Source organism: Lichenostomus cassidix, unplaced genomic scaffold, assembly GCF_008360975.1.
Source record: "Lichenostomus cassidix isolate B80296 unplaced genomic scaffold, HeHo_3.0 HiC_scaffold_807, whole genome shotgun sequence".
NCBI lineage: Eukaryota > Metazoa > Chordata > Aves > Passeriformes > Meliphagidae > Lichenostomus > Lichenostomus cassidix.
The window spans coordinates 14,102-36,533 of NW_028147555.1; the positions used below are offsets into that span (position 1 = coordinate 14,102).

The following is a 22,432-nucleotide window of genomic DNA, read 5'->3' on the forward strand; positions in this document are numbered from 1 at the left end:
TGCGGGGTCACGCTGACCAGCTGTGCCATTCTTGGTGTTCATTCCCAGTGTTTATTCCCATTCCCATTCCCGTTTTTATCCCCAGGACATGCTGAAGAACACTCCCCGAGGTCACGCTGACCGGCTGTGCCATTGCTGTTCCCATTCCCAGTGTTTATTCCCATTCCCATTCCCGTTTTCATCCCCAGGACATGCTGAAGAACACTCCCCGAGGTCACGCTGACCGGCTGTCGCTGCAGCTGGCGCTGACGGAGCTGGAGACGCTGGCCGAGCGCCTCAACGAGCAGAAGCGAGTGGCCGAGCAGGTGGCTGAGATGGAGCAGCTCAGCCGCAGCGTGGGGGAGAGGAGCAGCCTCAGCAAGGTGAGCCTTCAGCCTCAGCATCATCTTCATCCTCATCATTGTCCTCAGCATTGTCCTTATCATCATCCTCATCCTCATCATCCAGATCTTCCTCCTCAGCATTGCCATCATCCTCATCCTCAGCATTGTCCTCATCATTGTCATCTTTATCCTCCTCCTCTTCCTCCTTCTCTTCCTCCTCCTCCTTCTTCTCCTCTTTGTTGCGGTTTTGAGGATGTTACAGCAGACTTTACCCTAGAGCTTCTCTACCCAGCCCGGTTTAGCGCCTCAGTGCTCTAAACCCTCTGTCCCAGGGCCGGACACTGCGCTCTCACCGTCCGGGGAGCCATAAGGCTAGCTCTGGTTCGTCTGCTTCCACAACCGGCAGTGATAAAGGAGGCGAGGAGGGTCTATGCGTTGTGTCCATGGAAGATGTTTATTCGCATGGTGCAGCAGAGGCCAACGACCTCCCCGAGGCAGAGATGCCTCGAGGGCGAAGGCCTCACATGCACAGCCACATGTGGTGCATAAACACACATGGAGCATAGACAGCAAGATGGCAGAGGGTAAGGGGTTTTATAGGGAAACAGAGAGGGGCAGGGACAGCACACAGGCCCAGTGACCTCTGGGTACAGGGGAGGTACAGGGGCGGAGTTAGGAGTACAGGAACCAATAGGGGAAACCCGAGGGAGTGGCCAGGGCCACGTGGGGTTAGGGTATAGGAACCAATAGGGAAACCCGAGGGAGTGGCCAGGGCCACGCGGGGTTAGGGTATAGGAACCAATAGGGAAAACTGGGCGCGTGGCTAGGGCTATGCGGAGTAGGGAAGGCAGGACAATAGGTGACAAGTACAGTCGTTAAGAAAGGGGTGTGGGGAACTTGCAGCTATTATCACAATATTTCCCCATTTTTTACTAAATTAAAGAAGGAAAGGCTTTTCCTAAAAGCTTTCATAGCAAATTTTTAAACAACAGGAAAATGGTAAAACAACATAATGTAAAGCAATGACAAAATTAGTTTTGCTGTGAGTATGGGGAAAACGATGATGCAGCTGGCTGATTTTGATGTTGGAGTTCAGTATAGGCTGAATTTTCAGACTGCAGTTATGTTTGTAGTCTGTTTTTCTTTTGCTGGGGCTGCTAAGATGAAGGCAGCGTTTGCAGCAGCAACGGCGTTGTCACCGAAGTCTTTCTCAGCTTAGGAGAGGGAGAAAACTTTGGACGCAGCGCAGCTCCACTGGGTGACACACAGTTCTTCCCTGCTGTGGCTCTGCCGGGTCTGGAATAGTTTTACTAGGCCCCAGCACGGCCAGACGGCAGCACAGCTTCAGGGACTGCTCTGGCGCAGCTCCACCGGGCTTCGGGGGCAGTGTCTGCCGCGGGGAGCTAGAGGTGCAGCCCCACCGGCTCCTCCGAGCCTGCCGCGGGCAACTGGAGGTGTGGCTCCGCTCCCAGCCAGGCCATAGCTGCTTCTGGCTGAGAGGGAACGCCTGAGAGGATGGGAGGAGGGGCCCGCACCGAAGGGAAACACTCAGATGAGGAGGGATCTGCGACCGAAGGGAGCCCCCACCGACGCGGGGGGAGGGGCTACAACGGAACAGGAGGGATGCAGGGGGTGGAGCTTCGGCAAGCCCGGGAAAATTTCAAGGGGAAGAAGACAACATGGCGTGCCTGACCATGCGGCCGGCGCCATATTGGAAAACACATGGAGTCAGCTCGGCTGAGGTTTGGGGCACAGGAAAGGAGGTTAGCAGGGATCTCGAGTTAGAGTGATCAGTTCTAACCCGGGAAAGGGACAGGAGAGGCTGAAAAGCGTACGATCAGCTCTCTCCTGAGGGACAGAGGGGGAACACGAGCTGGTGGAGGAGGGGGTGCCACCAACACATGGCCAGCACCATGTTGGGGGATACATGCAGGGGAAGGTGCTTATTAGGGAGAGAACAGGGGTTTTTCACTGCCAGATAACTAAATAAAACAAAACACAGATTAGTTTACTTTATCTCTCGCGTGCAAAAACTTCCCACACAACAGCTGATTCCCCATTCCTTATAAAATATGTCTAATTTTATAAGAAAAACTGCTCCCAAAATGGGGGCACAAAACTTAGGTCTCCCCTTGTTAGAAATGGGTTTTTTCTTGTCGAGATTTCGCATGGAGCGCGACTCCCTTCACCTCGACAAGACACCACCTCTAACCCTCCACCCACCCCGAGGCAAAAAGAACAAACTAAAAAGAAAAAAGGGACCCCCATACCAAGCCGACCAGGCCTTCACCGGCTCCCCTCCCAAGGGGCTTTCCAGAGGGCTTACCAAGCACGGAGAATCAAAAAAAAGCACTCGGGATGGTCCACTGCCGTTCGGCCGACCTCCTTGAAAAGCGCGACTTTTTTCCAGAGGCTACCGGCCTCCCCTTCGGTCTTCTCGCTGAATGCAAGCTTCTCGTCGGGGAAATGGCTTCCCAAATGCGACTACTCCCCTGCCGCAGTTGCGGCTGCAGGGGGACGCTTTCCAGGGTGGCTTCTGCCCCACGTTGGGCGCCATTTGTTGCGGTTTAAAGGATGTTACAGCAGACTTTACCCTAGAGCTTCTCTACCCAGCCCGGTTTAGCGCCTCAGTGCTCTAAACCCTCTGTCCCAGGGCTGGACACTGCGCTCTCACCGGCTGGGGAGCCATAAGGCTAGCTCTGGTTCGTCTGCTTCCACAACCGGCAGTGATAAAGGAGGCGAGGAGGGTCTATGCGTTGTGTCCATGGAAGATGTTTATTCGCATGGTGCAGCAGAGGCCAACGACCTCCCCGAGGCAGAGATGCCTCGAGGGCGAAGGCCTCACATGCACAGCCACATGTGGAGCATAAACACACATGGAGCATAGACAGCAAGATGGCAGAGGGTAAGGGGTTTTATAGGGAAACAGAGAGGGGCAGGGACAGCACACAGGCCCAGTGACCTCTGGGTACAGGGGAGGTACAGGGGCGGAGTTAGGAGTACAGGAACCAATAGGGGAAACCCGAGGGAGTGGCCAGGGCCACGTGGGGTTAGGGTACAGGAACCAATAGGGAAAACTGGGGGCGTGGCTAGGGCTATGTGGAGTAGGGAAGGCAGGACAATAGGTGACAAGTACAGTCGTTAAGAAAGGGGTGTGGGGAAGTTGCAGCTATTATCACAATACTCCTCCTCCTCCTCCTCCTCCTCCTCCTCCTCCTCATCCTCATCCTTTATCCTCATTCTCGTTCTCATCTTCATTCTCCTCGTCTTCCTCCTCAGTGGGATTGGGAGCTGCTGGGTTTCCTCTCCCCATTGGGGTTTTTGGGATCCTCTTTGCTCCCAAAGGATGTTGGGATCCAACCCAAGCCTTGAGGTTGGAATGGGGGAGTTCCTCCCCAAGGAGCTGCTGCATTTGGATTTGGGGTTTCCTCTGCCTGCTGGGTCTTTTGGGAAGCAGAAATCCCTGTTGGGTCTCCTCCCTCAGATTTTGCAACTCTCGGTGTTGGAAAGAGGAACCCAAAGTGACCTCATGGTGCCACATCCGGGGCTGGGCGTGGCCCTGGAGAGAAACCACAGCAGGGCCTGCTGGGATCGGGGTCGAGATTGGGATTGGGATCGGGGTCGAGATTGGGATTGGGGTCAGTATTGGGATTGGGATTGGGATTTGGGTTGGGATCAGGATCTGGATTGGGGTTGGGGAGCTTTTGGAGAAGGTTTTTGGGAGGTTCTGGGGAAGGTTTTGGAGCTTCTGGAGAAGATTTTGGGATGTTCTAGAGAAGGTTTATGGGAGCTTTTGGAGAAGGCTTGGTACCGTTTGGAGAAGGTTTGGGATGTTCTGGTGAAGGTTTGGGGGATGATGTGGAGAAGATTTTTGGGAGCTTTTGGAGAAAAGGTTTGGGAGGTTGTGGAGAAGGTTTTTGGGAGCTTTTGGAGAAGTTCTTTTTTAAGGTTCTGGAGAAGATTTTGGGGATGCTCTAGAGAAGGTTTTGGGATGTTTGGAGAAGGTTTTGGGATGTTCTGGAGAAGGTTTTGGGAGGTTCTGGAGAAGGTTTGGGGATGTTCTGGAGATGGACTCTCCAGGCCAGCGAGAGCCACCGTGTTGGTCTCTCCACAGAGCTGCTGAGCTCGAGGCAGCACAGCTGCTGCTGTGTGAGACACTGACCGAGACAGTGTATGGTGAGCGAGGGCAGTGAGCCTGATTTGGAGAGGGTTTGGGAGGTTCTGGAGAAGGGTTTGGGAGCTTTTGGAGAAGGTTTGGGATGTTCTGATGAAGGTTTTGGGGATGATCTGGAAAAGGTTTTTGGGAGATGTTGGAGAAAAAAGTTTGGAGAAGTTTTGGGATGTTCTGGAGAAGGTTTTGGGAAGGTTCTGGAGAAAGTTTTTGGGAGCTTTTGGAGAAGGTTTGAGATGTTCTGGTGAAGGTTTGGGGATGTTCTGGAGGAGGTTTTGGGATCCTCTGGAGAAGGGTTTGGGAAGGTTCTGGAGAAAGGTTTTGGGAGCTTTGGAGAAAAGGTTTGGAGAGGTTTTGGGATGTTCTGGAGAAGGTCTGGAGGTTGTGGAGCTGGACTCTCCAGGCTGGCCAGAGCCACCATCTCTGATCTCCCCACAGCTGCTGAGCTCGGGGCAGCGGCAGCTGCTGCTGTGCGAGACGCTGACCGAGACAGTGTATGGTGACCGAGGACAGCTGCTCAAGTCCAAGGAGCGCAAGGTGTTCCTGCTCAACGACCTGCTGGTCTGCGCCAACGTCAACTTCCGGTCAGAGAGCTGGACTGCCGGCCCCAAATCCTGCGGGTCCCATGGGGGTTGCCGGGATCTGCCCCGGGAGGGATGGGGGCTTGGGAAACCGGGAAACTGCGGGTGTGGGGGATCCTGGGGGGGTTGGGGGAATCCCATTGGATTTGGGGCAATCCCACTGAGGTTGGGAAATCCCACTGAGGTTGGGAAATCCCACTGAGGTTGGGGATTGGGGGAAACCCATAAAATTTGGGGAAATTCCACTGGGGTTGGAGACTGGGGGAATCCCATCAAGGTTGGGGGAATCCCATTGAGTTTGGGGTTTAGGGGAATCCTGTTGAGGTTGGGGGAATCCCACTGAGGTTGATGTTTGGGAGAATCGCATTGGATTTGAGGGAATCTCATCAAGTTTGGGGTTTGGGGGAAACCCATTGAGTTTGGGGTTTAGGGGAATCCCACTGAGGTTGGGGTTTGGGGGAATCCTGTTGAATTTAGGATTTAGCAGAATCCAGTTGAGGCTGGGGGAATCCCATGGAGTTTGGGGGAATGCCACTGAGTTTGTGGGGATCCCATTGAGTTTGGGGTTTAGGTGAATCCCATTGAGTTTGGGGTTTGGGAGAATCCAATGGATTTGAGGGAATCCCATCAAGTGTGGGGGAATCCACTGAGTTTGGGGTTTAGGGGATTCCCATTGAGATTTGGAGGAATTCCTCTGAGATTGGGGGAATCCCATCAAGTTTGAGATTTGGGGGAATCCCATTGGATTTGGGGTTTGGGGGAATCCCATTGGATTTGGGGTTTGGGGGACATTGAGGACTTTGGGGTGGGTTTGGGGTTTCTCAGCCCCCTTTTCCCACCACGGGCTCCAGGAATGGGATGAACTCAGCAGGTTTTGACACCTCTGAGTGTGGAAATCCCGGAATTGCCCCAAATCCCACTAAAGAGCTCCTTTCCCCTTTCCCAGGCCGGTGCCTGCAGGGTGGCTGTGAGGTGTGCTGAGCTCTGCCCCACAGACATTTGGGGTTTTCCTGCACACTGTGGGGGCTTGGCCTGCAGGATGCCTTTTTTGGGGGAGAGATGGGGTTTTTTTAGGGGAAAAGTGAGGTTTTTTTGAGGAAAATGTGGGGTTTTTTTAGGGGAAAATGCAGGTTTTTTGGGACGAAAATGTGGGGGTTTTTTAGAGGAAAACGGGGTTTTTTTAGGGGAAAATGAAGGGTTTTTTGCAGGGAAACTGTGGGGGTTTTTTAGGGGAAAACATGGGGTATTTTTTTAGGGGAAAGATGGGGTTTTTTTTAGGGAAAAATGTGGGGGTTTTGGGGGGAAATGTGGGGTTTTTTTAGGGGAAAGGTGGGGGTTTTTTAGGGGTAAGGTGGGGTTTTTTTTTAGGGAAAAAGTCTTTGTTTTTAAGGGAAACACAGGGTTTTTTTAGGAGGAAAACATGGGGGTTTTTTAGGGAAAACACAGGTTTTTTTAGGGGAAAACACAAGTGTTTTGGGGGGAAATCACAGGGGTTTTTTTAGGGGAAAGTGCAGGGTTTTTTTAGATGAAAACATGTTTTTTTAGGGCAAAACACTAGAATTTTTTAGGGAAAAACGGGGGTTTTTAGGAGAAAAATGAGGGGAAAAACGCTGGGTTTTTAGGGGAAAAACGCTGGGTTTTTATAGGGGGAAAAGCAGGTTTTTTTAGAGGGAAACACAAGCTTTTTCTAAGGAAATACATTCTTTTAGGACAAAACACCAGGATTTCAGGGGCAAAACCATGACTTTTTCTAGGCATACAAAAGCCATTACATTTTTTTGGGTAAAAACCGCGTGGCTCTTTCTGAGGTCAGGAAAAATCCGTTTATTTTGGTGGGTGCTGTGTTCCCGTCAGAGGGCAGCCGGAGCTGGGCAGCCTGGTGCCGCTGGGCCCCAAGTACGTGGTGAAGTGGAGCTCCAGCCTGCCGCAGGTGCACGTGGTGGAGGTGGGGCAGGATGGACACCACGACAAGGACAGTCCTGCCGCGGTCACTGCTGCTGGCCGCAGGCACGGCCCGGCCGGCCAGAGCGCCAACAGTGAGTGCAGGGTGGGGCTGGGGGGAATTGGGGGCTTTGGGGTGGGATTTGGGGGGTTTGGGGTGGGGTTTGGGGGTTTGGGGTGGATTTGGGGGTTTGGGGTTGATTTGGGGTTTGGGGTGGGATTTGGGGGTTTGGGGAGTTTTGGGGTGGGATTTGGGGTGGGGTTTGGGGGTTTGGGGTGGGGTTTGTGGTTGGGGTGGGGTTTGGGGGTTTGGGGTGGGATTTGGGGGTTTGGGGAGTTTGGGGTTTGGGTGGGATTTGGGGTTTGGGGGTTTGGGGTGATTCGGGGGTTTGTGGTGTTTGGGGGTTTGGGGTGGGATTTGGGGCGTTTTGGGGTGGGATTTGGGGGTTTGGGCTGGGGTTTGGGGGTTTGGGCTGGGGTTTGGGGGGTTTGGGGTGGGATTTGGGGGTTTGGGCTGGGGTTTGGGGGGTTTGGGGTGAGGTTTGGGGGTGTTTCACCACTCTGGGAGGTGGTGGAGTTTTGGATGTGGCACCTGAGGCCTTGTTCCTGATGGGATGAACCTCCCTGTGCTGGGATTTGGGATCTGGGGGGTTTGGGGTGGGAACTGGGGGAATTTCACTGCTCTGGGAGGTGGTGGAGATGGGGATGTGATGCTCCAGCCCTTGTTCCCAGTGGGGTTGGGGTCTCATTCCTTGGATTTGGGGGGTTTCAGAGGATTTCACTGCTCTGGGAGGTGCTGGAGTCAAGGATGTGGCAGTTGGGGCCTCATTTCTGGAGGGATTTGGGGCTTTTTGGGGGGATTTCACCACTCTGGGAGGTGTTTATGGACATGGTGCTCTGGCCCTCATTCCTTGTGGGATTTGGGGTTTGAGGTGGGATTTGGGGGTTTTGGGGGGTTTGGGGTGGGGCTTGGGGCATTTGGGAGGTGATGGAGTTGCCAACCTCAGAGGTGTTTGAGGAACAATGGATGTGGAATTCAGGGCCTCATTCCTGGTGGGATTGACCTCTCTGGGGTGGGATTTGGGGTTTTTGGGGGATTTCACCTCTCTGGGAGGTGGTGGAATCATCATCCTTGGAGATGTTAGAGGAACAATGGATGTGGCACTTGGGGCCTCATTCCCAGGATTTGGGGAGTTTTGGGGGAATTTCACCACTCTGGGAGATGTTTATGGACAGAGTGCTCCAGGCCTTATTCCTGGTGGGATCGACCTCCCTGGGCTGGGATTTGAGGGGTTTTGGGTGGATTTGGGGGGTTTGGAGGATTTCACCGTTCTGGGAGGTGGTGGAGTGATGGATGTGGCGCTTGGGGCCTCATTCCAGGGATTTTTGGGGGGTTTTGGGGTGATTTCATTGCTCTGGGAGGTGTTTATGGACGTGATGCTCTGGCCCTTGCTGCCAGTGGGATTGGGGTGTCTGAGCTTCAATTTAGGGGGATTTGGGGGGTTTTGGGGGATTTCACCTCTCTGGGAGCTGTTTATGGACACGGTGCTCTGGCCCTCATTGCTGGTGGGATTGGGGTCTCTGGGGTGGAATTTGGGGGGTTTGGGGGGATTTGAGAGGTGGTGAAGTCACAGATATAGTGCTCAGGGCCTCATTCCTGGGATTTGGGGGGTTTTGGGGCATTTCAGTGCGCTGGGAGGTGGTGGAGTCATGGATGTGGCACTTGGGGCCTCATTCCTGGTGGGATGACCTCTTTGGGATGGGATTTATTCCTAGGATTTGGGGGATTTTGGGCGGATTTGGGAGGTAGTGGAGTCGCAGGTGTGGTGCTTGGGGCCTCTTTTCTGGTGGGGTTGGGGTGTCTGGGGTGGGATTTGGGGCGTTTTCGGGGGAATTCACCAGTCTGGGAGATGGTGGAGTCATGGATGTGGCACTTGGGGCCTCATTCCTGGTGGGATGACTTCTTTGGGATGGGATTTATTCCCAGGATTTGGGGGATTTTGGGCAGATTTGGGAGGTGGTGGAGTTGTGGACTTAGTGCTCCAGCCCTCATTGCCAGTGGGATTGACCTCCCTGGGCTAGGATTTGGGGGGTTTTGGGAATTTCACCACTCTGGGAGGCGGAATCCCCATCCTCAGGGCTCATGGATTGGGCTCAGTCCTGGAATCTTCCCCAATCCTGTGGATTCCACTCTGTGGGATCCCCTGAATTCCCATTTTCCCAGACAAGGTGTACCTGGGCCCATTCAGAATTCCCAAATTCCCATTTTTCCCCAGACAAGGTGTACCTGGGCCCATTCAGGATTCCCAAATACCCATTTTTCCCCCAAATTCCCATTTTCCCAGACAAGGTGTACCTGGGTCCATTCAGGATTCCCAAATTCCCATTTTTCCCCAGACAAGGTGTACCTGGGTCCATTCAGAATTCCCAAATTCCCACTTTTCCCCAGACAAGGTGTACCTGGGTCCATTCAGAATTCCCAAATTCCATTTTTCCCCAGACAAGGTGTACCTGGGTCCATTCAGAATTCCCAAATTCCCGTTTTTCCCCAGACAAGGTGTACCTGGGCCCATTCTGAATTCCCAAATTCCCATTTTCCCCCAGACAAGGTGTACCTGGGTCCGTTCAGAATTCCCAAATTCCCATTTTCCCCCAGACAAGGTGTACCTGGGTCCATTCAGCATTCCCAAATTCCCATTTTCCCCAGACAAGGTGTACCTGGGTCCCCCGCGGCTCTTCCAGGAGCTGCAGGAGCTGCAGAAGGACCTGGCCGTGGTGGAGCAAATCACTCTGCTGGTCAGCACCTTGCACGGCACCTACCAGGTGGGACCTCCGGAAAATCCCGGAAAATCCTGGAAAACCCCGGAATTCTGGGGTGATCCTGGTGGATTCTGGTGGATTTTGGGTGTTTTTCAGAACCTGAACATGACGGTGGCCCAGGACTGGTGCCTGGCGCTGCAGAGGATGATGAAGGTGAAGGAGGAGGAGATCCACTCTGCCAACAAGTGCCGCCTGAGGCTGCTGCTGCCCGGGAAACCCGACAAGTGAGATGGGAATGATGGGGTTGGGAATGTGGGCAGGGATCGTGGAGTTTGGGAATGTGGGGATGAATCCTGGATGGGCCCTGGAGTTTGGGAATTGCAGATGGGCCCTGAGTTTGGGAATCCTGGAAACATGGATGGGCCTTGGGCTTGGGAACTTGGGAATGAATCATGGATGGGACCTGGAGTTTGGGAATCCTGGATCGATCCTTGGGTTTGGCAATCCAGGAATTCTGGATGGGCCCTGGAATTTGGGAATGGCAGGTGGGCCCTCCCTTCAGTTTGGGAATCCTGGATGGGCCTGAGTTAGGGAATCTGGGAAGGAATCCTGGAATGAATCCTGGATGGGCCCTGGAGTTTGGGAATTTGGGAATAAATCCTGGGTGGGCCCCGAGTTTGGTAAGCCTGGAGTGAATCCTGGAGTTGGGGAATTTGGGAATCCTGGATGGGCCCTGGAGTTTGGGAATTTGGGAATCCTGGATGGGCCTTGGAGTTTGGGAATTTGGGGATGGACCATGGATGGGGCCTGAGTTTGGGAACTGGGGAATGGCAGGTGGGCCCTAGAGTTTGGGAGTCTGGGAATGAATCCTGGAGTTTGGGAATTTGGGAAGGAATCCTGGATGGGCCCTGAGTTTGGGAACGTGGGAATGGCGGGCAGGCCCTTGGGGTTTGGGAATTGCAGATGGGAATGGGAATCTGGGATGGGCCCTGGAGTTTGGGAATCCCAGAGTCTTGGATGGGCACTGGAGTTTGGAGTTTGGGAATTATGGACAAGCCCTGAGTTTGGGAATCTGGGAGTGAATCCTGGATGGGCTCTTGGGTTTGGGAATCCTGGAATCCTGGATGGGCCCTGGAGCTTGGGAATCCCGTATTTTGGGAATGCTGGAGGCTGTGCTGTCCCCAGGTCCGGGCGCCCCATCAGCGTCATGGTTGTGTTCATCACCCCCAACCCCCTCAGCAAGATCTCCTGGGTCAACCGGCTGCACCTGGCCAAGATTGGCCTCCGTGAGTCCTGAGGGGCTGGGGAGGGAATTCCAGAGCTTTGGGATGTTTGGGAAGGTTTGGGATGAGTTTGGAATGAGTTTGGGATGAGTTTGGGATGGTTTGGGATGAGTTTGGGAAGGTTTGGGATGAGTTTGGGAAGGTTTGGGATGAGTTTGGGAAGGTTTGGGATGAGTTTGGGATGGTTTGGGATGAGTTTGGGAAGGTTTGGGATGGTTTGGGATGGTTTGGGATGAGTTTGGGATGAGTTTGGGAAGGTTTGGGATGGTTTGGGATGAGTTTGGGATGGTTTGGGAAGGTTTGGGATGAGTTTGGGATGAGTTTGGGAAGGTTTGGGATGGTTTGGGATGAGTTTGGGATGAGTTTGGGATGGTTTGGGATGAGTTTGGGATGAGTTTGGGATGAGTTTGGGATGGTTTGGGATGAGTTTGGGATGAGTTTGGGATGAGTTTGGGATGAGTTTGGGATGGGTTTGGGATGGGTTTGGGAAGGTTTGGGATGAGTTTGGGATGGTTTGGGATGGTTTGGGATGAGAGTTTGGGATGGATTGGAGAAGCTTTGGAGAAGGTTCTGGAAAAGGTCTGGGAGTTTGGAGGGCTTGGAAGGCTTTGGAGAAGGTCAGGAAGGTTGTGGAGAAGGTTTGGGATGTTTTGGAAAAGGTTTGGGACCTTTTGGAGAAGGTTGGGAAGTTCTGGAGAAGGTTTGGGGAAGGTTTGGCAGAAAGTTTTAGGGAAGTTTTGGAAAAGGTTTTGGGGATGTTCTGGTGAAGGTTGGGAAGATTTTGGAGAAGGTTGGGGAGGTTTGGGAGCTTTTGGAGGAGGTTGGGGAAGTGCTGAAGAAGGTTTGGGATGTTCTGGAGAAGGTTTGGGAGGCTTTGGAGAAGGTTTGGGAAAGGCTTGGAAGATTTTGGAAAAGGTTAGGAAGGTTTGGAAGGTCCTGGAGGAGGTTTGGGATGCTCTGGAGAAGGTTGGGGAGCTTTTGAGGAAGGTTTGGAATATTTTAGAAAAGGCTGGGAAGCTTTGGAAGGCTTTGGAGAAGCTTTGGAAGGTTCTGGAGCAGGTTTGGGAGATTTTGGAAAAGTTTGAGGAGGTTTGGGAACTTTTAGAGACGTTTGTGAGGATTTGCAGAAGATTTGGGGAAGGTTTGGAAAATTTTGGAAAAGCTTGGGGAGGTTTGGGATGTTCTGGAAAAGGTTTGGGACGATCTGGAGCAAGTCCTGGAGGTCCTGGAGAAGGTTTGGGAGCTTTTGGGGGAGGTTGGAAGGTCCTGGAGAAGGTTTGGGGAAGGTTTGGAAGATTTTGGAAAAGGCTGGGGAGGTTTGGGAGCTTTTGGAGGAGTTTGGGAGGTTCTGGAGAAGATCCTGGAGGTTCTGGAGAAGGTTTGGGAGGCTTTGGAGAAGGTTTGGAATGTCCTGGAGAAGGTTTGGAGGTTCTGGAGAAGGTTTGGGAGCTTTTGGAGAAGGTTTGGAATGTCCTGGAGAAGGTTAGGAGGTTCTGGAGAAGGTCAGGCTGATCCCAGCATTCCCATTTTTCCCGTTTTTCCGCAGGGGAGGAGAACCAGCCAGGTTGGCTCAGTCCTGACGAGGACAGGAAGAGCAAAGCTCCCTTCTGGTGTCCCATCCTGTCCTGCCACATTCCAGCCTTTTCCTCCAAAGCCTTGGATCTGCAGGTGAAAACCGGGAATGGCCCTTGCTGCATCCCACATTCCATCAGATCCCAGAATTCCGGGAGGAATGGCAAAAATCCCACTCTGGAGGGGCTGGAAATCTGGGTGTGAGGGTGGGAATTGGTGTGATCCCGCCTGGAAAATTGGGAATGGCAGTTGGATCCCAAATTTTGGGGAGAAAAAGCACAAATTCCACTCCTTAGGGGCTGGAAAAGTTGGTTGTGAGGGCAGGAATTGGCGTGATCCAGCCTGGAAAATCGGGAATAATAGCTGGATCCCAAATTTTTGGGAGGAAAGGCACAAATCCCACTCTGGAGGGGCTGGAAATTTGGATGTGAGGGTGGGAATTGAGGCAATCCAAGGGGGAAAATCAGGAATAACAGCTGGATCCCAAATTTTTGGGTTCCCACTGACATCCTGCCTGTTTGGGGTGATTTGGGTTTTCCATCTCCTTTCCTTTTGCATCCCAAATTTTGGGGAGGAAAGGCAGAAATCAATGTTGGAGGGGCTGGAAAAGTTGGTTCTGAGGGCAGGAATTGGTGCAATCCAGCCTGGAAAATCGGGAATATCCTCTGGGCAGTGTGGATCCCAAATCCCGAGTTCCCTGACCCCATTCCCGTTGCCATTCCCAGCTCACAGCCGCAGTGCACAATCCTGTCCATTCCTCACTCCTGGGATTCTCAGCCGTCAGCACCTCCCTGCCCCAGGGCTTCCTCTGGGTGAGCAAATCCCGGGATTTGGGGGGGATTGGGATGGAATCCCCTTTCCCAGGGAATCCTGGGCTGGAATTCCCTATTTCCCATGGGATCCTGGGCTGGAATCCCCTATCCTGTGGGCTGGAATCTCCTTTCCCATGGAATTTCCCGTGAGGATCCCAGGCTGGAACCCATTTCCAGGAATCCCCTCATTCCCATTTTTCCCCTTTCCCATGGGATCCTAAGCTGGAATCCCCATTCCCATCAAGATCCAGTTCCCAAATCCCGTTCCCAGAGAGATCCCATTCCCATCAGAATCCCATTCCCAGAGAGATCCAGTTCCCAAATCCCATTCCCAGAGAGATCCCATTCCCAGAGAGATCCCATTCCCAGAGAGATCCAGTTCCCAAATCCCATTCCCAGAGAGATCCCATTCCCATTCCCAGCTCCCAAAAAATTCTTCCCCACCCAGGGCTGACCAGGGAATTCCAGGTGATTTTCCCTTATTCCCACTCCAAGGGGCCCTGCCGGCTCATTCCTGGTTTTCCCCTTTCCCATGGGATCCTGGGCTGGAATCCCCTATCCTATGGGCTGGAATCCCCTTTTCCAGGAAATCCCCTCACTCCCATTTTCCCATTTCTCAGGGAATCCCAGACTGGAATCCCCCATTTCCCACAGAATTTCCCATGGGATCTGGGCTGGAATCCCTTTCCCAGGACTTCCCTGATTCCCAGGAATCCCCTGATTCCCATTTTCCCCTTTCCTACTGGATCCCAGGCTGGAATCCCCCATTTCTCATGGAATCCTGGGCTGGAATTCCCTTTCCCACAGAATTTCCTAGGGATCCCAGGCTGGAATTCCCCATTTCCCAGGGAATCCTGGGCTGGAATCCCCTTTGCCACGGAATTTTCCACAGGATCCCAAGCTGGAATCCCCTTTCCCAGGATTCCCCTCATTCCCAGGACTGCCCTGATTCCCATTTTCCCTTTACCATGGGAATCCTGGTCTGGAATCCCATTTCTCAGGGAATCCCAGGTTGGAATCCCCTCATTCCCAGGATTCCCCTCATTCCCAGGGATCCCCTCCTTCCCGTTTTCCCCTTCCCCAGGGAATCCTGACCTGGAATCCCATTTACCACAGAACGTTCCAGGGATCCCCTCATTCCCATTTTTCTCTTTTCCAGGGTATCCGGCTGGTTTCTGTTGGTTTGATCCCCTCATTCCCATTTTTCTCTTTCACTGGTTCCCAGGTTTGCTCCCGAATTCCGGGTTCCCCTCATTCCCGTTTTTCCCGTTCCGGTGGGAGGAGGCCGGGAAGGCTCGGGGGGTCAGGTGGAGATCTTTTCCCTGAACCGCTCCGTTCCCCGAACCGTCAAATCCTTCCCGCTGCCCGCGCCGGTGCTCTGCATGGCCTTCATCCCGGAGCCCCTGGAGCCTGAGGATCCCACGGAGCCGGGAAACCCCGCGGGAAAACCCTCGGATCCCAACCCCAGCTCCCCTCATCCCGCAGTGTGCCTGGGGCTGCAGGACGGCAGGTGAGATCCCAAATCCCCAGTTCCCAATCCCAAATCCTGAATCCCCAATGCATGCCCAGGGACGATCCCACGATTCTGGTGAGATCCCAAATCCCCAGTTCCCAATCCCAACTCCCTAATCCCCAATCCCAAATCCCCAATTCCAAATCCATCCCGGGGATGATCCCAGAATTCCAGTGAGATCTCAAATCCCGAATCCCAAATCTGACCCCAGGGTGAATTCTGATCCTGGAATTCCTGATGCTGGGCTGGAATACCCTATCCTATGGGCTGGAATCCCCATTCCCAGGGAGTCCCAGGCTAGAATCTCCCATTTTTCATGGAATCCCGGGCTGGAATCCCCTTTCCCAGGAAATCCCAGGCTGGAATACTCTTTCATGTGGGATTCTGGGCTGGAATCCCTTTTTCCATGGGATTTCCCTGGGAATCCCTGGTTGGAATCCCCTTTCCCATGGGATCTTGGGCTGGAATCCCTTTTTCCATGGAATCCTGGGCTGGAATCCCTTTTCTGGAATCCCCCATTTCCCATGGGATCCTTGGGCTGGAATCCCCTTTTTCCATGGAATTTCCCGGTCTGGTGGAATCCCTTTTCCTATGGGATTCTGGGTTGGAATCTCCTATCCCACAAAATTTCCCATGGAATCCCAGACAGGAACCCCTTTTTCCATGGGATCCCCAGTCTGGAATCCCCCATTTCTCATGGGATCGTGGGCTGGAATCCCCTTTCCCATGGAATTTCCCACGGGAATCCCAGGCTGGAATCCCCATTCCCACAGGATGCTGGGCTGGAATCCCTTTTCCCAGGAATCCTCTCATTCCCGTTTTCCCATTTCCCACTGGATCCTGGGCTGGAATCCCAGACTGGAGTGTCCCATTTCCCATAAGATACTGTGCTGGAATCTCCTTTCCCGTGAATCTCCTCATTCCCATTTTTCCCCTTTCCTACTGGATCCTGGGCTGGAACCCCCTTTCCCATGGGCTGGAATCCCCATTCCCGTGGGATCCTGGGCTGGAATCCCCTTTCCCAGGAATCCCCTCATTCCTGTTTTTCCCCTTTCCCACTGGATTCTGGGCTGGAATCCTGGGCTGGAATATCCCATTTCCCACGGGATGCTGGGATCCCCATTCCCATGGAATCCCGGCCTTGCTCCACAGCCTGCTGGTGTACGGCAGCGTGGATTCGGGAACGCCGTGCCTGCGGAGCTGCAAAATCCCGGGAATGCTGCCCATCCTCAGCCTGGGCCACAGCGCCGACTTCCTGTTCGCCGGCCTGCAGGACGGCAGCCTCGCCGCCTTTCCCTGGAACAACGGTGAGCAAAACCCCGGGAAATCCTCTGGGATTGGAGATTCCTTGCTGCTGAAATGGATAAAGTGGAGAAATTCCTGGTTTTCCCCATTTTTCCTGATGTTTTAGTCCTTTCCTGGTGGCCCCAGGGTGGGAAAATGGGATTTTCCAGGGGTGGATTTAAAGCGTTTTGGGGGAAAACATTGGGAAAATTGTCCTGGAGATGGAAAAGTGTGCTGGAGAAGGGAAATTGTCATGGAGAGGAAAAATGGTTATGGAGAAGGAAAATTGTCCTGGAGAGGGAAAATGGTTCTGGAGATGGAAAAGTTGTTCTGGAGATGGAAAATTGTCCTGGAGAGAGAAAAATTGTGCTGGAGAGGGAAAATTATCCTGGAGCGGGAATAACTGTCATGGAAAAGGAAAAATATCCTGGAGAGGGAAAATTGTCCTGGAGATGGAAGATTCTCCCTGCTGCTGATCCGGTGTGGGATGCACAAGGAATCAGAAAAAAATGGGATTTTTTTCCCCCAAAATCCCTTTTGGGGGCTGGAATTGGAGTTGATCCTCTCCCACCTCACCCATGTGGAAAATTCCCTTTATTCCCTGGGTTTTGGGGTTGTTTTCCCTGGATTTGGCTCAGGCTGGTTGGGATCTCTCTTTTTCCCAGGAATTCCTCGCCGGGGATTGGGAAATTCCTTTTTCCCATCGCTAGGGGGTGGGAAAGAGCCTGGAATAATCCTGTGGGATTTGGGCCATTTTGGGGTGAAATCCCTGATTTTTTCCAGGAAAACCACAGGAAGCAGCACCTGGATCAATCCCGAGGCACCAAATCCCCCTAAACTAGGATTTTGGGATTCTTTCCCAAATTATGGCAACCCCGGGAGCTAATTAAGGGGAATTTTAATTAATTGTAATTGTTCAAGTGGCTGCCACGGGGGGGCAGTTTTGAATGCCAGCCCGGATTTTTGGGAGGAAAAAACTTCCCTGAAAAATCGCTCCTTTTTTCCCTGGAAACTGGGATTTTTGGGAGGAAAAAGCTTCCCTGAAACTGCTGCTTTTTGCTTGGAAATTGGCATTTTTTGGGAGGTAGGATTTTATAGGAAGTGGGAATGACTCTGAAAAAGGGATTTTGGGACTGCTGGGAAGCAGGAATGACCCCGTGGGTGTCACTGGGGCTCCCATCAGCCCTGGGGGGCTCAGCTAAATCCTGAGCATTCCCTGGGATCCCACTGATTCCCTGATTCCTTTCATTCCTTGTGATCCCATTGATTCCCTGATCCCATTGAGCCATCCCCATTCCACACTCTGGCTGGGATTCAGGATTGAGCATTCCCCATGCTCCCATTCCCTGTGCTCCCATTGACTCCCTGACACCCCACTGATTCCCTGACCCCATTGATTCCCTGATCCCATCGATCCTTTCCTGTTCCAGGCTCTCTCTAGGATTCAGGATTGAGCATTCCCTGTGTCCCATTGATTCCCTGATCCCATTGATCCATTCCCTGATTCCAGGCTGTCTCTGGGATTCAGGATCAAGCACTGCCCACTCTCCCATTGATTCTCTGATCCCATTGATTCTCTGATCCCATTCCTGTTCCAGGTTCTCCCTGGGATTCAGGATCGAGCATTATTTCCCATTCTCCATTCCCGTTCCAGGCTCTCTCTGGGATTTGGGATCATTCATTGTCCAATCCTTGATTCCAGGTTCTTTCTGGGATTTGGGATCATTCATTCCCCATTCCCCATTCATTCCCTAGTTTCAGGTTCCCTTTGGGATCTGGGATCAGTTCATCGTTCCCCATTCCCATTCCCTAATTCCAGGTATTCTCTGGGATCTGGGATCATTCATCATTCCCCATTCCCATTGATCCAATCCCTATTCCCAGGCTCTTTCTGGGATCCGGGCTGTGCTCCCATTGATCCATATTCCCTATTCATGGGAAGTCTCTGGGATCCAGGATATGCTCCCATTGATCCAATCCCTGTTCCCAGGAATTCTCTGGGATGTGGGCTGTGCTCCCATTGATTTCCCCTGTCTGTAATTCCAGGAACTCTCTGGGATCCGGGCAGTGTCCCCATTGATCTATTCATCATTCCTTATTCCCAGGAATTCTCTGGGATCCAGGCAGTGTCCCCATTGATTTCCCCATTCCCTATTCCCAGGAACTCTCTGGGACCCGGGCAGTGTCCCATTGATCCATTATTCCCTATTCCAGGAACTCTCTGGGACCCAGGCAGTGTCCCCATTGATCCATTATTCCCTATTCCCAGGAACTCTCTGGGACCCGGGCAGTGTCCCATTGATCCATTCATTATTCCCTATTCCCAGGAACTCTCTGGGACCCGGGCAGTGTCCCGCGCCTGTTCCGGGTCGGCTCGGCTCCTCTCCGCGCTCTGCTGCCGCTGGACGACTCGCTCTGGGTTGGATCTGCCAACCAGGTCTGTGTGCTCGACGCCTCCTCGCTGCAGCCACAGGTAATCCCGGGAATCTGGGAATTCTGGGAATTCCGGAGGGCTCGGGAACGCCGTGGGGTCAAAATCCTGGGAATTTTGCGGGCTTTTGGGGGCTTTGAGTCCCAAATTTCCCCTTTTTTCCCATTTTTTGTGCCCATGGCAATTTTTTATTCCCATTTTTGTGCCATTCCCAAACTTTTCGTGCCAATGCCAACCTTCTGTTCCCAGATCTTGTTCCCAGCAAGATCCCATTCCCAGAGAGATCCCATTATTTTTTGGGGGGAATTTTGAGAATTTTTTTTGGGCATTTTTTTTTGCTAATTCCAGGAATTTTTTTGGGAATTGCAGCAGCAGTTCCAAGATGTCTGGGAATTCTGGGTGGGGCTGTGCATTGTCGAGAGCAGGAACTCCAGGAATTTTGGGAATTTTTGGGGGGAATTTTATTTAGAATTCTGGGAATTTCATTGGGAATTTCGTTGGGAATGTCAGGAATTCTGAGCATTGCAGCAGAGGTTCGAGGCTTACCCCAGTCCTGAAGTGCCCAGGAATTTTGGGTGGGGCTGTGCATTGCGTGGGATGTGCTGTGCAAAACTCTGGGAATTTTTTGGCAAATTTTGAGACATTTTTTGGGGGAATTCTTTTTGGGAATTCCGGGAATTTTGTTGGGAATGTTTGCCAAGTGCAGCAGCAGTTCGAGACTTACCCTGATCCTGAAGTGCCCAGGAGTTCTGGGTGGGGCTGTGCATTGCCAAGAGTGGGAATTCTGGGGATGTTGGGGATTTTTTTTGGGGAATTCCTGGGATTTTTTGGGGAATTTTTTTTGGGAATTCTGGGAATTTCTTTGGGAACTTCTTAGGGAATTTTGGGCATTGCAGCAGCAGTTCGAGGCGCACCTGGACTCCGAGGCGTCTGGAAATTCAGGGTGGAGCTGTGCATTGCGGAGAGCAGGAACTCTGGGAATTTTTTGGGGTAATTCTGGGAATTCCTTTGGGATCTCTTTGGGAATTGGGAATGTTTGTGTCCCCGCAGCAGCAGTTTGAGGCTCACCCTGACCCCGGCTCAGCAGTGACGCACATGGTGCGCGCCGGCTCCGGGGTGTGGATGGCGTTTGCCCTGAGCTCCTCCATCCGCCTCTTCCACACCGAGACCCTCGAGCTGCTGCAGGAGATCAACGTGGCCACCAGGACCACCCTGCTCATGCCAGGTCAGTCAGGAATTAGTGATTATTGATTAATTAATTGGTTATTGGGGTCAACGTGGCCACCAGGACCACCCTGCTCATGCCAGGTCAGTCAGTAATTAGTGATTGATTAATTAATTGATTAGTGGGGTCAACATGGCCACGAGGACCACCCTGCTCATGCCAGGTCAGTCAGTAATTAGTGATTATTGATTAATTAATTGATTATTGGGGTCAACGTGGCCACCAGGACCACCCTGCTCATGCCAGGTGAGGATTCATTAATGCTTAATTAGTTAATTAATTGATTAATGGGATCAACATGGCCACCAGGACCACCCTGCTCATGCCCAGTGAGGGTTAATTAATTAGTGATTGATTAGTGATTAATTAATTCATTAATTGCTGAGATCAACGTGGCCACCAGGACAAGGCTCGTCATGCCAGGTGAGGGTTAATTAATTAGTGATTGATTAATGTTCATTCATTCATTTGTTGCTGAGATCAATGTGGCCACCAGGACTATGCTGCTCAGGCCAGGTCAGGGTTAATTAATGCTTAATTAGTGATTAATTAATTATTAATTAATTACTGAGATCAACGTGGCCACCAGGACCACCCTGCTCATGTCAGGTGGTGGTTCATTAATGGTTAATTAATGATTGATTAATTAATTAATGAAATCAGTGTGGCTACCATGACCACCCTGCTCATGCCTGGTGAGCCCTAATTAATTCTTGATTAATTAATTAATTCATTACTGAGATCAATGTGGCAACACGGGCAATGCTGCTCCTGCCAGGTGAGGGTTCCTTAATTAATAATTAATAATTAATAATTAATTCATTTATGCGGTCATTAATGAGATCAACATGGCCACACACACAACACTGCTCATGCCAGGTCAGAGCTTAATTAGCAGTTAGTTAATTAATTAATTGGGGCATTAATGGGATCAGTGTGGCCACCAGGACCACACTCCTCATGCAGGCTGAGCCTGACCTTGTCCTGTGATCCCAAATCCCTGTGATCCCAAATCCCTGTGATCCCAAATCCCTGGATCCATTCCCATTCCCTCTCAGGGTTATCCCATCCCATTCCCACCCTGGAGCTCCCCAATCCCTTCCATAATTCCAAACCCAAATCCTGTGTCAATACTTTTTTCCCTGTTTTCCCCCTTTTTCCAGGCATATTCCTCCCTCCCAGGAGCATTGGGATCAAATCCCTTTGGGATTCCTGCTCCCTCCTCCTCTGGAATGTGGCAGCTCCTTAACGAGCCTTTCCTGGAGCTGCTTTTCCATGGATTTCTCTCTTTCCCAAAACTCCTTTTCTATGGATTTTTCCCTTTTCTGGTTCTGCTTTTCCATGGATTTCCCTGTCCCAGAGCTCCTTTTCCATGGATTTATCCCTTTCCCGGAGCTGCTTTTCCATGGATTTCTCTCTCCCATCTCCTCACTAAATCATTCCCATAAAACATCTATTTATTTCCCACTGCAATCTCTCTTTTCCCCCATTTTTTCTCCTCTTTCCCTTTATTTCCCTTCCCATCCCTTTCCCGAGGATATTCCCTATGGAAAACCCCCTGGGCAGTGAATCCTTGGGGATTCCAGCCCTGGGATGATCCCTGATCCCGGATTTTCCCGGATCTTCCCATTTGTTCATTCCCAGGGCAGAAGCAGGTACGAGTGACGAGCCTCCTGATCTGCCAGGGCTCGCTGTGGGTTGGGACAGAGCAGGGAATCATCGTCCTGCTGCCACTGCCGCGCCTCGAGGGAATCCCCAAGATCACCGGTGAGAGATTCCCAGAATTCCTGAACGTTCCCAAGGGTTCAATCCCCAAAATCACCAGTGAGATCCCAAAATTCCCTAAGAAACCATTCCAAAAGGGTTCCACCCCCAAGATCACCAGTGAGATATTCCCGGGAATTCATGAACATTCCAAAGGGTTCAATCCCCACAATCACTGGGGAGATCCCGGAAAATTCCTGAAAATTCCCAAAGAAACCATTCCCAAAATCACTGGAGATATTCCCAAATTCCCAAGAGGTTCAATCCCCAAAATCACTAGTGAGATTCCCAGAAAATCCTGAACATTCCCAAGGGTTCAATCCCCAAGATCACTGGTGAGATTTTCCCGGGAATTCCCAAGGGTCCAATCCCCAAAATAACCGGTGAGATCCCAAAAGTCCCGAAAATTCCCAGAAATTCCCAAAGAAACCATCCATGCCCAAGGGTTCATGGTATCCCTGAATGGCCATTCCAGCCTTTTGGAATTCTCAGCTCATTCCCAATCCCATTTTTCCCATTCCCAGGGATAAGTGGAATTCCTGACAATTCCCATTCCATTCCCACATTTCCCATTCCCAGGGAAAGGCATGGTGTCCCTAAACCGCCATTCCAGCCCTGTGGAATTCCTGACATTTCCCAATCCCACTTTTCCCATGCCCAGGGAAAGGCATAGTGTCCCTGAACAGCCATGGTTTCCCCATGGAATTCCTGGCTCATTCCCAATCCCACATTTCCCATTCCCAGGGAAGGACCTTGTGTTCCTGAACAGCCA

General features: G+C 52.0%; 1 protein-coding gene across 1 annotated transcript in view; it reads left to right on the forward strand.

Moving 5' to 3' along the window:
• Window positions 1-22,196, forward strand: part of LOC146422080 (rho guanine nucleotide exchange factor 10-like protein) — a gene marked incomplete at its 5' end in the record, with an annotated part of 35,995 nt that extends 13,799 nt beyond the window's left edge. The window contains 13 exons of the mRNA XM_085046743.1: window positions 189-362; window positions 4,933-5,078; window positions 6,930-7,111; window positions 9,724-9,839; window positions 9,933-10,060; window positions 10,962-11,062; window positions 12,606-12,727; window positions 13,357-13,442; window positions 14,717-14,953; window positions 16,109-16,263; window positions 18,568-18,713; window positions 19,722-19,896; window positions 21,541-22,196. Of these exons, the coding sequence (XP_084902869.1) occupies window positions 189-362; window positions 4,933-5,078; window positions 6,930-7,111; window positions 9,724-9,839; window positions 9,933-10,060; window positions 10,962-11,062; window positions 12,606-12,727; window positions 13,357-13,442; window positions 14,717-14,953; window positions 16,109-16,263; window positions 18,568-18,713; window positions 19,722-19,896; window positions 21,541-21,962 (2,190 nt within the window). The remainder of the gene's footprint in view (window positions 1-188; window positions 363-4,932; window positions 5,079-6,929; window positions 7,112-9,723; window positions 9,840-9,932; window positions 10,061-10,961; window positions 11,063-12,605; window positions 12,728-13,356; window positions 13,443-14,716; window positions 14,954-16,108; window positions 16,264-18,567; window positions 18,714-19,721; window positions 19,897-21,540) is intronic.
• Between the last annotated feature and the right edge of the window lie 236 nt (window positions 22,197-22,432).